General features: G+C 43.2%; 1 protein-coding gene across 1 annotated transcript in view; it reads right to left on the reverse strand.

The window, feature by feature from the left end:
- The window catches only part of OXCT1 (3-oxoacid CoA-transferase 1), a 100,318-nt gene that overhangs the window by 26,351 nt on the left and 58,921 nt on the right, over window positions 1-15,046 (reverse strand). Inside the window, exons 12-13 of the mRNA XM_074811775.1 lie at window positions 13,629-13,701; window positions 12,782-12,857 (exon numbers count right to left, since the gene is read on the reverse strand). Of these exons, the coding sequence (XP_074667876.1) occupies window positions 12,782-12,857; window positions 13,629-13,701 (149 nt within the window). The remainder of the gene's footprint in view (window positions 1-12,781; window positions 12,858-13,628; window positions 13,702-15,046) is intronic.

A 15,046-nucleotide genomic window follows, 5' to 3' on the forward strand; every position in this document is an offset into this window, starting at 1 on the left:
TTAAGTACCTCAGCTTTCATCCAAAATCACAGAATCATTTAGGTTGGAAAAGACCTTTAAGATCATTGAGACCAACCCTAAACCTAACACTTGCCAAGTCCACCACTAAACCACATCCCTAAGTGTCACATCTACACATCTTTTAAATAACTTGAGGGATGGTGTCTGCACCACTTCCCTGGGCAGCCTGTTCCAGTGCTTAACAACCCTTTCAATGAAGAAATTGTTCCTAATATCCAATCTAAAACTCCCATGGTGCAACTTGAGGTTGTTTCCTCTTGTTACTGGGGAGAAGATACTGACCCCCACCTCGCTACAACCTCCTTTCAGGTAGTTGTAGAAAGCAATAAGGTCTCCCCTCAGCCTCCTTTTCTTCAGGCTAATCAACCCCAGTTCCCTCAGCCGCTCCTGGTAAGACTTGTGCTCTAGACCCTTCACCAGCTTCATTCCTCTTCTTTGGACACACTCCAGCACCTCAATGTCTTTTTGTAGTGAGGGGCCCAAAACTGAGCATGGTATTCAAGGTGCAGCCTCACCAGTGCCGAGTACAGGGGGACGATCACTTCCCTAGTCCTGCTGGCCGCACTGATACAAGCCAGCATGCTGTTGGCCTTCTTGGCTACATGAGCACACTGCTGGCTGATATTCAGCAGGTTGTTGACCAACACCCAGGGTCCTTTTCCACCAGGGACCTTTCCAGCTACTCTTCTTCAAGCCTGTAGATTCACATGGGATTGTTGTGACCCAAGTGCAGGACCCGGCGCTGAGCATTGTTGATACAATTTTATACAATTGTCATACAATTGGCCTCAGCCCATCGCTCCAGCCTGTCCAGATCCCTCTGTAGAGCCTCCCTACCTTCAAGCAGATCAACAGTCCCACCCAACTTGGTGTCCTCTGCAAATCTACTGAGGGTGCACTTGATCCCCTCGTCCAGATCATTGATCAAAGGTATTAAACAGAACTGACCCCAATATTGAGCCCCAGGAAACACCACTTGTGACTGGCCACCAACTGGATTTAACCCCATTCACCACCAGTCTTTAGGTCCAGTCATCCAGCCAATTTTTTACCCAGTAAACAGTACATCCATCCAAGCCCTGAGCAGCCAGTTTCTCCAGCAGAAGGCTGTGGGAAATGGTGTCAAAGGCTTTACTAAAGTCTAGGTAAACAACAGCCACAGCCTTACCTTTATCCTCTAAGCAGATCACCTTGTCATAGAAGATCAAGTTAGTCAAGCAGGACTTGCCTTTCATAAACCCATGCTGACTGGGCCTGATCACCTTGTTGTCCTGTACATGTGATGGCACTCAAGATGGTCTGCTCCATAACCTCCCCCAGCACTGAGGTCAGACTGACAGGCCTGTAGTTCCCTGGGATCCTCCTTCCAGCCCTTCTTGTAGATGGTTGTCACATTTGCTAAACTCCAGTCAACTGTTAGCCAGGACTGCTGATAATTGATGGGAAGTGGCTTGGTGAGCACTCTACCAGCTCCCTCAGTACCCATCTGGCCCCACAGGCTTGTGTGTGTCTAAGTGGTGTAGCAGGTGGATTATGGGGTCTTCATTCTGCTCCTCATCCCTGTCTTCCCACTCAGAGGGCTGAGTACCCTGAGAACAATTGGTCTTACTATTAAAGACTGAGGCAAAGAAGGCATTAAGTACCTCAGCTTTCTCCTCATCCGTTGTCATGGTGTTTCCCCCTGCATCCACTAAAGGATGGAGATTCTCTTTAGCCCTCCTTTCACTGCTGATGTATTTATAGAAACGTTTTTTATTGTCTTTTATGGCAGTAGCCGAATTAAGTTCTAGTTGGGCTTTGGCCCTTCTCATTTTGTCATGGATAACCTTGCAACATCCTTGTAGTCTTCCTATGTTACCGTCTCATTAATGACATGCTTCATAGTTACACTTTTTACCTGTAATAAATTTTTGCCTACTGAAATGTGATGTCACAGACATTTCATCCATTCTGCTCTTTCAGATTTGTCAACTTCCAGCTGCAGGGCTCCTCCACCAGTGTTTCAATGGTTCTTCTGCTGGTACAGCATGTCAGCTATCCATAGTTATATTATTTGTGCTTTTTAATGGCTAAGGGATGTTCAGAAACACAGATTAAGAAGACAGAGGACCTGGTGTCGCAGGGGAACATTTCAGAAGTTCCGGTGTTTTGTTTTGACCTATGCTCAGCCTCTGATATCTGTCACGACAGCACCCAGAGTCAGATACCTTCCATTAGAAAGCCTGTAGAAAATAAAGGTGTACTTCGTAGTAAGGTATAGCCACCAGAAGGGCAGCAGAAACTGATTCATAAAATGATTCTATTCTGAGGGTCTCAAAAAGTCACCAGGAGAAAGGAACTACAAACAAAGCAAGTACAGGCAGAGATGTGCAGTCAATCCCACAACCTTTAAAATCCCAAGTGAGACAATTTAAACTGCCACAGGAGCCAGGATTGCTGCTACAGTGCATGCTCATGCTGCTGCTCTGCAGATGCAGTGAAGTTGCCCTGCTAGCAACAGTTTCTGACGGTACCTTGAGAGACACAGATAAGTCAGATACTGTGTTCTTCACTCACAAAGTGAAACATGGCTCCATCCATGGGCTCCCATCTGTTCTGGCCTGTCTGCCCTACTCCATGGCCATGTCTTCAGTGTTTCTCTTCCACCTTTCTTGGCCACCTTCCCCCAGCTGCACTCTGTTTCCAGGGGCTCCTCAGAAATTTGCCACCTTCTTCTCCTTTCCCTCCCCAGAAACCCTCTTGTTAGTTGGAGAAATACCAAAGAAAGGAAAACAAAAAGCCATTAAGGAGTAGTGCTTAATGGAATAAAACTACCAGTAAATGCCAGTGTTTAGGAAGTAACTTCTGCCTAAGCAAACAACAATGTTTACTGCATGTGCTTAAAATATTCTCACCCTCTTCTTCCTTTGCTCACAGGATTTTCCTCTCCATTAGAAATTAGCAGATAAGAGCAAAGAAAGGGCTGTAATTATTGCAATGAGGCTTCCTTAGCTCAGTTCCTAATAATAAGCAAGTGCTAGTAAATACACACATGCATGCACTAGGGCTCAAGTGTTATCAAGCTCTTATAGGACACGAAGGATAGCTTCATGATGGCACTTATTCAAAACACAAAATTTAAGAGTTATTACTTGCCTCTGAAATAACAGTGAATACCATCAACCCAAGAACCCAAAAGCTACAGCTTATAAGAAATACTTAAACCAAGCCTATATGCAAAGTGAAAAATTATACAATAAAATACAGCTTAAAGTTTCCTTACACTATGAGCTTTCAGCAAAGTCAATTTTTGTGTCACTCCACACAAATCTTGTGACTGAAAGAAGATGCATCTCGCTCATAATTCAACTTGATTGACAAAAACATACAATCTTATTTACAGGAAAAGCAGGAAGATCTGAATGTCTGCATGCTGGTTAGTTCTGTTTTAAAAATCTGTACTGTAGTAATATGACATCAGTAAAGCGGATTAAGAATCATCTGACCAATGGATCTCAAAACAGAGTAACCAAAGGAAAATGATTACTGACTGGAAAGGCTCCTGGTTGGATTTACGGACTATCATCAGGCGTACTTACTCACAAGTAAATACAAATTCATGGCAAAATAAATTTGCAGACAGCCAAAGGTTAATAAGAGTGGCAAATGAGGACAGCAAAAAGTCACAGGGACTGCTGTGGTGTACACTAGTAAAAAGGTACACCTCAAAGGTAATAAAAAGACAAATAAAAGTTTCCCAAAGTTGTATTTTACACTTTCATGTTCTGAAAATGTACCTGTAATTCAGAAATTTGGTGCTGCACAGAATGGAGAGACATCTTCGAAGTAAAATAAGCAATTCCAGATATGGAAAATAATGCCCTTGATATGGATGCAAAACTAAAATCAGCATCTTCTAGAGAACATAAAACACTGAAGGAAGGAATATATAAATCTACACAGTTTTGAGAAAAATGTAGAATCATACAATGGTTTGGGTTGGAAGGGACCTTAAAAATCATCCAGTTCCACCCCCCCTGCCATGGGCAGGGACACCTTCCACTAGACCAGGTTGCTCAAAGCCCCATCCAGCCTGGCCTTGGACACTTCCAGGGAGGGGGCAGCCACAGCTTCTCTGGGCAACCTGTTCCAGTGCCTCACCACCCTCACAGTGATGAACTTTTTCCTCATATCTAATCTAAAAGCTACCTGATTTCAGTTTAAAACGATTACCCCTTGTCCTATCACTACATGCTCTGGTAAAAAATCCCTCTCCATCTTTCCTGTAGGTGCCCTTTAGGAACTGGAAGGCCACTCTAAGGTCTCCCCAGAACCTTCTCTTCTCCAGGCTGAACATCCCCAACTCTCTCAGCCTGTCCTCACAGGGGAGGTGCTCCAGCCCCCTGATCATCTTCGTGGCCTCCTCTAAACCCGCTCCAGCAGGTCCATGTCCTTCTTATGTTGGGGGCCCCAGAACTGGACACAGGACTCTACGTGGGGTCTCATGAGAGCACAGTAGAGGGGCAGAATCTGCTCCCTCAACCTGCTGGCCACACTTTTCATGATACAGCCCAGGATAGGGTTGGCTTGTTGAGCTTCTTGTCAACCAACCATCCTTCTCCTCAGGGTTGCTCTCAATCCATTCATCTCCCAGTCTGTATTTGTGCCTGAGATTGCCCCCACCCATGTGCAGGACCTTGCACTTGGCCTTGCTGAGCTTCATGAGGTTTGCAAGGACCTACTTCTCTGGATGGCACATCCCTTCCCTCCAGCGTGTCGACCACACCACACAGCTTGGTGTCATCAGTAAACTTTCTGAGGGTGCACTCAATCCCACTGTCCACGTCTCCAACAAAGACATTAAACAGTGCCAGTGCCAACACTGACCCCTGAGGAACACCACTTGTCACTGCTCTCCACTTGGACATTGAGCCACTGACTGCAACTCTTTGAATGCGACCATCCAGCCAATTCCTTATCCACTGAGTGGTCCATCTGTGAAATCCACATCTCTCCAATGTAGAGACAAGGACGTCATGTGGGAGAGTGTTAAATGCTTTGCACAAGTCCAGGTAGATGATGTCAGTTGCTCCTCCCTTACCCACCAATGCTGTAACCACATCATAGAAGGCCACCAAATTCATCAGGCTTGATTTGCCCTTAGTGAAGCCATGTTGGCTGTCACCAATCACCTCCTTATTTTCCATGTGCCTTAGCACAGAATCCAGGAGGATCCACTCCATGATCTTGCCAGACAGAAGTGAGACTTACTGGCCTGTAGTTCCCTGGGTCTTCTTTTTTTTCCGTTTTTAAAAAATGGGGGTTATGTTTCCCTTTTTCCAGTCAGTAGGACCTCCACTGAACTGTCACGACTTCTCAGATATGATGGATAGTGGCTTAGCCACTTAATCTGCCAGTTCCCTCAGGACCCGCTGTGCTGGGTTTGCGTGGCAGGGTTTTCGCAGCAGGGGACGGTGTTACAGCGGTGGCCCCCTGTGAGAAGCTTCTTGAAAGCTCCTCTGGTTCCAAGTCAGACCCACCTTTGGGCAAGGCCGGGCCAATTAGCTGTACCTCTGCAACAATATATTTAAAAAGGAAAACCTGAGGGAGAGACGACTCATGAGGAGGTGTTACAAGAAGGACACCTGTGCAAACACTGAGGTCAGTGGAAGGAAGGAGGAGAAAGGGGGGGGAGTTGCACATGAGCAGAAAGCCCCCCCGATACCCATGGAGGTCACCAGAGGAGCAGAGATTTGCCTGCAGCCTGTGGAAGACCACTGGGATTGTATGGGAAGCTCTCATTGTTGTCGTTCAGCACTGGGAGAACTGCAGCATGTGGAGGTGACCCATGCTGGAGCATCTCAAGAATAATTCATCCTGTGGGGAGGACTCACAACAGAGAGTTTGTGGAGGATTGTCTCCTGTGAGAGGGACACCATGTGGAGCAGGGGGAAGAATGCAGAAGACTGCTTCCCCGCTGCAGTGGAGGAAGAACTGGTGGACTGACTGCACCCCCTATCCCCTGCCCACTGCACTGCTGAGGGAGGTATGGGGAACAAAACTGAGCCTGGGAAAAAGTGAAGGGTGGGGGAGGTGTTTTAAGCTATGGTAAGCTTAAGGTCTGTTAACTGTTGCTTTTGTTAGTGTTTGAATTAGAATCATCGATCCTTGGGATCACTGAGTCCAACCATCAGCCCTACTCTACAAAGTTCTCCCCTACACCATATCCCCCAACATCTCATCAAAACGACCCTTAAACACATCCAGGGATGGTGACTCCACCACCTCCCTGGGCAGTCTATTCCACTATCTGACCACTCTTTCTGTGAAAAATTTTTTTCTAATATCCAGTCTACACCTCTCGTGTTGCAGTTTAAAGCCGTTCCCTCTTGTTCTGTCACTAAACACCTGTGAGAAAAGACCAGCACCAACCTCTCTACAATGTCCTTTCAGGTAGCTGTAGAGAGTGATGAGGTCTCCCCTCAGCCTTCTCTTCCTCAAACTAAACACTCCCAGCTCCTTCAATCTCTCCTCATAGGATTTGTTCTCCAGGCCCTTCACCAGCTTCGTTGCCCTCCTCTGCACTCACTCCAGCACCTCGATATCTCTCTCGTATTGAGGTGCCCAGAACTGGACACAACACTCCAGGTGTGGCCTCACCAGTGCAGAGTACAGGGGGACTATCACCTCCCTACTTCTGCTGGTCACACTATTTCTAATACAAGCCAGGATGCTCATTGGCTTTCTTGGCCACCTGGGCACACTGCTGGCTCATGTTCAGCTGCTTGTCAATTAGAACCCCCAGATCCTTCTCTTCCACACAGCTCTCCAGCCACACCTCCCCAAGCCTGTAGCGATGCAAGGGGTTGTTGTGGCCCAAGTGCAGGACCTGGCACTTGGCCTTGTGGAAGCTCATCCTGTTAACGTTGGCCCACCGATCCAATCTATCCAAGTCTCTCTGTAGAGCCTCCCCATCTTCATGCAGATCGACACTCCCGCTTAACTTGGTGTCATCTGCGAACTTACTGATGATACACTCTATGTCCTTATCAAGATTATCAGTAAAGATGTTGAACAGAAATGGTCCCAACACCGAGCCCTGAAGAACACCACTTGTGACCAGTCGCCAGCTGGATTTAGCTCCATTGACCACCACTCTCTGGGACCGTCCATCCAGCCAGTGCTTGACCCAGCAGACCGTTCGCTCATCCAGGCCATGAGCAGCCAGTTTTTCTACGAGAATTCTGTGGGGAACTGTGTCGAATGTGTGATATTGTTTTGCTTCACCTAACAAGTCTGTCATTTGCCTGTCATCATTTAATGGTGAGCTATCCCTCCCTCTTATCTAGATTCCTGAGCCTTTTGATTCATTTTCTCCTTCCCAGCGTTCAGAGGGGGAGGGGGGAGGGGGGAGTAAACAGCTGCATGGTGTTCAGTTGCCCTCCGGGTTCAAACCACGACACCCACAGACACATCTCATCAGGTCCATGGACTTGTGCACCTTCAGGTTCCTCAGATGGTCTTGAACCTGATCTTTTCCTACAGTGGGCAGTTCTTCACTCTCCCAGTCCCCGCATTTGTCTTCTGCAACTTGGACAGTGTGGCTGGAGCCCTTGCCAGTGAAAACTGAGGCAAAAAAGTCACTGAGTACCTCAGCCTTCTCCGTATCCTGGGCAGCCAGGTCTCCTGCTTCCTTCTGGAGATGGCCCACATTTTCCCTAGTCTTTCTTTTATCACCAACATACCTATAAAAGCTTTTCTTGTTGCCCTTGATGTCCCTGACCAGATTTAGTTCAAACAGGGCTTTGGCCTTCCTAATCTTATCCCCTGGCTGCTCGGACAATTTCTCTGTATTCCTTCCAGGCTACCTGTCCTTGCTTCCACCCTCTGTAGGCTTCCTTTTTGTGTTTGAGCTTGTCCAGGAGCTCCTTGTTCATCCATGCAGGCCTCCTGGTGTTCTTTCCTGGCTTCCTCTTTGTTGGGATGCCTTGCTCCTGAACTTGGAGGTGATCCTTGAATATCAACCAGCTTTCTTGGGCTGCTCTTCCCTCCAGGGCTTTACCCCATGCTACTTGTCAAGCAGATTCCTGAAGAGGACAAAGTCTGCTCTCCTGTAGTCCAGGGTAACGAGCTTGCTGTTTGCCCTCCTCACCACCCTAAGGAACTTGAACTCTGCCATTTCATGGTCACTGCAGCCAAGGCTGCCCTTGAGCTTTACACTCCCCACCAGCCCCTCCTTGTTGGTGAGAACAAGGTCCAGCATAGCACCTCTCTTCATTGGTTCCTCTTCCTTGGAGAAGGAAGTTATCATCAATGCATCCCAGGAACCTTCTGGATTGCTTATGCCCTGTTGTGTTGCCCCTCCAATAGGTAATCAGGGTGGTTGAAGTCCCCCATGAGGACCAGGGCCTGTGAACATGAGGCTGCTCCTATCTGTCTATAGGGGACGTCATCTGCTCGGTCTTCCTTGTCAGGTCACCTGTAGCAGACTCCCACTCTAATGTCTCCTGTCCCTGCCTTTCCTTTAATCCTGACCCATAAACTCATGGTCAGCTCCTCATCCATCCCCAGGCAGAGCTCCATGCACTCCAGCTGGTCACTGACATAGAGGATGACACCCCCTCTTCATCTCCTCTGCCTGTCCTAAAGAGCCTGTATCCTTCCATGCCAACACTCCAGTCATAGGAGTCATCTCACCATGTCTATGTGATGCCAACAACTTCATAGCCCTGCAGGCTGTGCACGTCTCTAACTCCTCGTGAATAATTATAACAATTATCATATTATTATTATTATGAAACATACATGTTAGTGTGTTTGCATAGAGACATTTAAGTTGGGCCCCTGATGAAGCTGACTTACTGGCTGGAATTCCTTTGTGCTGCTCTTCAGATGCTCCCCTGCTGACCTGTGATCCCTCTAGAGGCTCTGGGCATCTATTGCTGGCACTGACATCAAAATGGTATGAGTGGGATGGACTGAGGTTCCCCTCCACCGGCAACTTTAGTTTAAAGCCCTTTTCATCAGCTTGGCAAGCTGATAGCCGAAGATGCTCTTTCCCTTCCATGACAGATGGAACCCATCAGTCCCCTGCAGACCAGGTTTCTCAGAGTCCCATGATCTAAGTAGTTGAACCCCTGTCTGTGGCACCAGTCCTGTAACCAACTGTTGATTCACCAGATTCAACTGGCTCTTTCAAACCCCTTCCCTTTGACCGGGAGGACTGATAAAAAAAAAAAAAAATCTAAGCTTCAGTGTTTCAACAAGTATATTTGTAAATGAATCTGTTTTATTAATGCAGAATGCTGGTTTCATCTTTTGATAGTTCAGATCTTGAAAGACAAGTCACAAAAACTGTCAGTGAAAGATTTTCAACATCATGATTTTAAATCAAAAATGATTTAAACTTCTATATAGCAAAAAGTATTCTGAAAGAAAGTAAAAAGTGCACAAAGCTACTGGAAATGTGAGTATTACTTATTCCCTGAAAACAGTATGTGGTACTGTAAGTATTAATTGTGCCTGCAGTGTATGTGAATGCCGTGCTTTTGTTCAGCCTAAATCTAGGACAAAGGCTAAATTTGTTTGAGTAAACATACTTTGTTGTACAAAATATAAATACATCTAGTTTATCAAGTTTAGAAAATGCTTGTTCAGCTTGACTAATTTTTTCAAACATAGAAAAAACAGAATTATGAAAAAGATCAAAAGATGGTATGAGAAAATGGCAATACATGTTTATTTTAACTGCAAGTTTTAATTTAAGAAGAAAAAGTCCTGCAATTCTATTTACAAATACTATCATGAATAACAACACTGAACACTTTGCTAAAAAGCTTTGGAACATAGCAGGAAAGTCCTAGGAAAAGCCAATGTGAGTGGTCAAAATAAAAATAAAACTGGAAAAACAGCACAATGGGGTTTTTTTTAAAAAAAAGGAAACAAAAAAACCTACCCCAAGTAAACCAAAACCAGCAAGAAAACAACTGGTGAATTGCTCTGGCTCATGACATTGCTTTCAAGAATGAACGCTCTAGTGAATAGCTTTTAGATTCAGCACAGGTGCAACTGCATGAAATTTTATATCCTGAGATACCAATATGGTCAGTTGAAATTACTGGGATTCTTTGGTATTAAAATCTATTCACGGATGATTCAGGAGTGTCTTTTTCAAACATTTCAGCTTCGGGAGCTATCACTAGAGATGCATTTTTGCTGATTTACTTGGAATACTTTACAGCAGGAATCTTTATTCATTACTTGTTCACTTGGGCATTTTGAAGATTACTTCTCTTGCCACTTCAGTCCTCAAAAGCAACAAAAAAACAAACAAAGCAATTCTTCCTACCTAAATTCAACCCACCCCCTTCTGTTTTCTAATAGGCCTTTCAGAAACAGCTTGAGTAAACAGAAGGCTTTACCAGGTGCAGGAACATTTAACACTGCTTTTGCAGGACCAAAAGACTGTCAAAAAATAAAATCTCAGGATTTAAGTCATCTTGAACATAAAGGATAGTCTAGGGACACATTTATACAGTGACTTTCATTTTGTAAAAGTATAAAGAGAACGTCAGTCGAAGGCAACCCATCTAAAGAAATCCTAGAATTTATCTGGCAATTGAAATAAAAAGATGTATAGATTAAAATCACCTTGAACTGCACCTATAAGAAAATCTCTAAATACTAATTACAAACAGAAACCGAGTTTATACTGTAACAACTTGCCTTCCAATATTTTTTCTAACTTCAAAATTTTGACAGAGAATGTAATAATTCTGAATAATTTTTAGAAGCCACTATGTAAGCAAGTAACTTCTACTTGTATAAGACATCACAGCCACCACAAGTTAATGTGAAGGAAGTGCTTTCACAAAACCAAAGCTACTTCATCCAGTAAAAGGATAGTCCTTAGACTGACATGAAGGAAAAAATATCCCACTCAGCTTCTCAGTGACATATACCTGCAGTACCAGACTAACAGTGTAGACTACTTATATTTATTTATGTCAATCATCTGAAAAAAAACAGTTTACTAAATGTAAGTTTTTTAAAGTTAGCTACTTTAAATATGTAATTAGTTTAAAAAAACCTTTGAGATACAGAGCCATGGATAAATCAGGTGAATCCTATTTTAGTTACCTGAGGTTTCAACTCCTTGAAAACTTACACTATCATACTTTTGTATTGGCTCAAACAGCAAACCTAGGGTTTAAAAAGTAATTTGATTTATCCTTTATATTTCAAAGTGTGCATGCTCCTCTGTAGAGGCTGGTTTCATTATTCTTGATTCCAGTGACAAGTTCATGTAACTTAAGACAAAAAAAGAACTTGGAATTGGACAATGCAAAGCTAACCAGTATTACCTTAATGCACCTCATACTTGGGACTCCTACAGTCTATCTGACCATCAGATTATGTTTAGAACACAGAGTTCTTTAAAAAGACATAAAACAGCAATGCAAGAGCACACACAATATCCCAGAGTGATGCACTAACAGCAGCATTATTTTTCAGACCCTATTTTTCACACTGTTAACTGGATGACACTGCAAGTAGAAAAGAGACTAGAAAAAGCTAGCATTTGTATCACTGGGGTCTGAAAAGATCTAGCCAGCACTAGTCCATCTGTTCTCAGTTGTGTGACCATAAAACCAGGTTGTGCTGTGAGAACATCTAAGGACACTGTTTTCTTATGGATTTATCTCCTATGTGCCATATTCCAACCTAGTCATAACCCCTTCACATCCCCTACAGTTGCTCACACAGACATCTGGAATAGCCCTTTAGATAACCCCTCTTCCCATGTCTGTCTGTATAGACCCCATCTTCATTCCCTCTCACTAAAAGTAGCTTATGCTCCAACTACTGATCCATGACTTGAGCGCTCCCAGGCCTGACACAGAAATTGTACAGACTGCTGGGCTCAACTAACGCTTCTCCAACAGACAGGACATTCATTTGGGTTCTTTTCCTCCTCTACCCAGCTTTCAGTTTTCAAAGACTTTCCTGAGACCTTTAGCACTGCTCAGACAGATAGAAATATGCCTCATTACCTTAAACCTGGCTAAACTGTATCAGAAAATACCATATGGATAGCCATTGAAAATATCAAACTTGTAAACCATGTGAAAGATACATATGTTGTTTAATGTTAAAACATAAACTGTGTTCAAAGAATAGCTTCATGTCATCAGCTGCTTAAATAATACTGGGATTAGTTTATATTTCTATGAAACCTTGTATTTCTTGAAACCTGTAGGACTATTTGGGTCAATACAATAGTATTGCCTCCTTCTAGATGTATTCAAAATGGCAACACTGTGATCTCTGACAGGAACACTGAGAAAAATAATTCAGACTTTTTTTTATAATTTTATGAAGAGCTACATGCTATTTTACACCTTCAAGTTCTTGCTCCAGGTACAACTATACAAGAGTTGTCACTCTCAAGGAAAAGCATCAGTCCTCAGCAAAAAAAGTGACATTTGAAGGGCACAGACCCACGAGAAAGGAAAAAGGCTTACATATATCATTTTAGCTTTTCACAATGCTTAAGCACAAGCATCATTTTAGAGGGCTGACTCCTGATAATTGATTGGTTGGTGCCAGCAATACGCAAGAAAATCTGTTAACCTTAAAGCTGCACATATCCTCTGTTTTAATGCTTGGAGCTTCACAACCTCCCCTTCTGCTTCAGCAATTTTCTCCTTTGCCTGACCTTCAACTATATTTATATTATCCTAAACACAGTCCACTGACAGTAGCACAAACACTTACTTACAGGAATCATCCAGTTGGCCAGGTCACCGTACTTAGACACCTGCATAGCTCCAAGCATTGTCAAATCAACATGGCCTCTGGCAACAGAAAGTGTGTAATTAGCATATCATGTTCAAGTAACAGCCCAGAAATCTTAACAAGCTTTTGTTCATATTCTCATTACATCAATACAAAAACAATGGCATACCACAGAGGTAGCAACCATTTTGTCACACATGTAGTTGTTTTTTTTTTCCCCTCTAGATGTATCGCTGATGCAAATTTTTCTGTCTGCCTACTGACCCTTAAAAATGTTACTACTTTTGCCTGGTTTTGGCTAATTGCGTGCACAGTCAATCAGCTCTGAACTCATACTTTTAAGTGCACTCCTTCACATATTTACATGCACTCATTATCTTTTCAGAGCCATTAGGATTTAGTGTTTGTTTGCATCCAACCTCCTTCCTGAAAAACAAACAAAAAACAGGTGCAGATGGTGAATTTCCATTAGGGAGGTGGAATGAGGATCACAGTTGCAAGCTGAGCAAAGAGAATATACAGAGTGCAAGTACAGATTAGATACTTGGAAATGACCAAAAAAGTAGTTGTTAAAACATAGTTATAAATGTGTTTATATATGGCCAGGTGGTGGTAGACACGAACATCACTACTGTATCTACTAGTTACAGTGTTTTTCTATTTCCAATAGCTAGACCTAATCCTCTGTACACCATCACTGATTAAGTCCATGACCATTTTACAGGTTGTTAAATGCAAACCACATTTCAAAAAATTATTAGTCAGTTCAGTCACTGATTCAGTTTACTCTTTTCATGTTTCAAAAGATCAGGGTTTGTGTTGTTACGTACCCTCTTATCATTGCAAATGATTCATCACTAGAGAAATAGGAAGAACCTGGAAGAACAGTGACTGTCTCCTTACCTGTAAAAGAAATAAGCTATAGTATGTATGTATTTTGTCTCTTTGACGAAGTCACAGCTGTTAACCCAAAAATAAATTCCTTTGGAATCTGTACAGCTATGGACGTGATTACACTTACTATGTCACATGTAAACCTAATCAATCATAATGAATTCTGAAGCCGTTTGTCACAGTTTTTAATGACAGGCTTGCCTGATCTTTGACCACCAGCAGTTCCAGACAAGACATTGCTGACACCAGAGGCTAAGAAATCTCTTCTCTGTGGATTTCAGCTTTATGCTCTATCCACAAAAAAAACTGAGAGGTAACTCTCTTTTGAAATAGAGAAAGAGCATTTTTAGGACACAGGTTGCAAGGAAGAGCAAGTATACCAGACTGAACAGTCCAGAGTGACACTGATGTAGAATACAGAAAAATAAATGACAGATCTAGTCTACTCTTGCTTTGTTGAAAGTGCACAAGAAAATGTGCTACTGTGTGCTATACTGTTCTCTGTAAAGTGGTTGGGTCAATTAATGGAGCACATATGGAAGTGTCTTATTTTCTCTCTGTCCAGAGCCCTCTCTTTCCTCTCCTGCCAGCACTAAGCAACAACCATATGTACAGAGTGCCTCTGGAAAGGCATAAGAAACACAGCCAAAGGTGAAATTACAGACCAAGCATGGGAAACTTGAGAAAAAAGACTTTAGCACCAGATGAAATTGTGAAGAAAAAGTCATGTAACAACAAAGGGAAGAGGAATGAGACATCATTAAACAGTTTCCAGAAAACATAGAAAAAGAGACAATGAGATTAACTAAGAGGATGCCAAAAGTGAAGGAATCACTGTAGGAAAGTTAAAATAGAGACCTAAGTTACCTGCTTTAATTTATTGAGCTTACCTGATGTATATTACATGCCAAGATACGGTATGGAAATTAAATTTTGACACACAAAATAGTATAGAATTAAGGTCATACAAGTGGTCTTGCAGGCAGATCACAAGAATTCACCATGCTAACATCCAGACCTGCAGAGACTGCCTGAATTTTCTCTCCCTACCAGCCACCCACCGAAGGCAGTGAAAGAGACAACATAGCCTGCAAGCAGCAACATGGAACAAGAACCCTGGAATAAAGTGACAAGCTAAGGCAATGCTGACAAGAAACAGACACAGGCTGAGGACCACAGAATAATGTAACAAGAGCACCGTATATTACCCACTTCTTGAAAATGCTCTCAGGAAGTCAGTACTTGTAAATATCTCTGCTGCAAGACAGAAGTCTACCTTTCAATTACAGTGAGTATAAACCATGTGAGATACTCAGAAAATGTGACAAACAAAAAACCCATGCATATTTCAGAA

The sequence above is a fragment of the Strix aluco genome, chromosome Z, assembly GCF_031877795.1.
Source record: "Strix aluco isolate bStrAlu1 chromosome Z, bStrAlu1.hap1, whole genome shotgun sequence".
Lineage (NCBI taxonomy): Eukaryota > Metazoa > Chordata > Aves > Strigiformes > Strigidae > Strix > Strix aluco.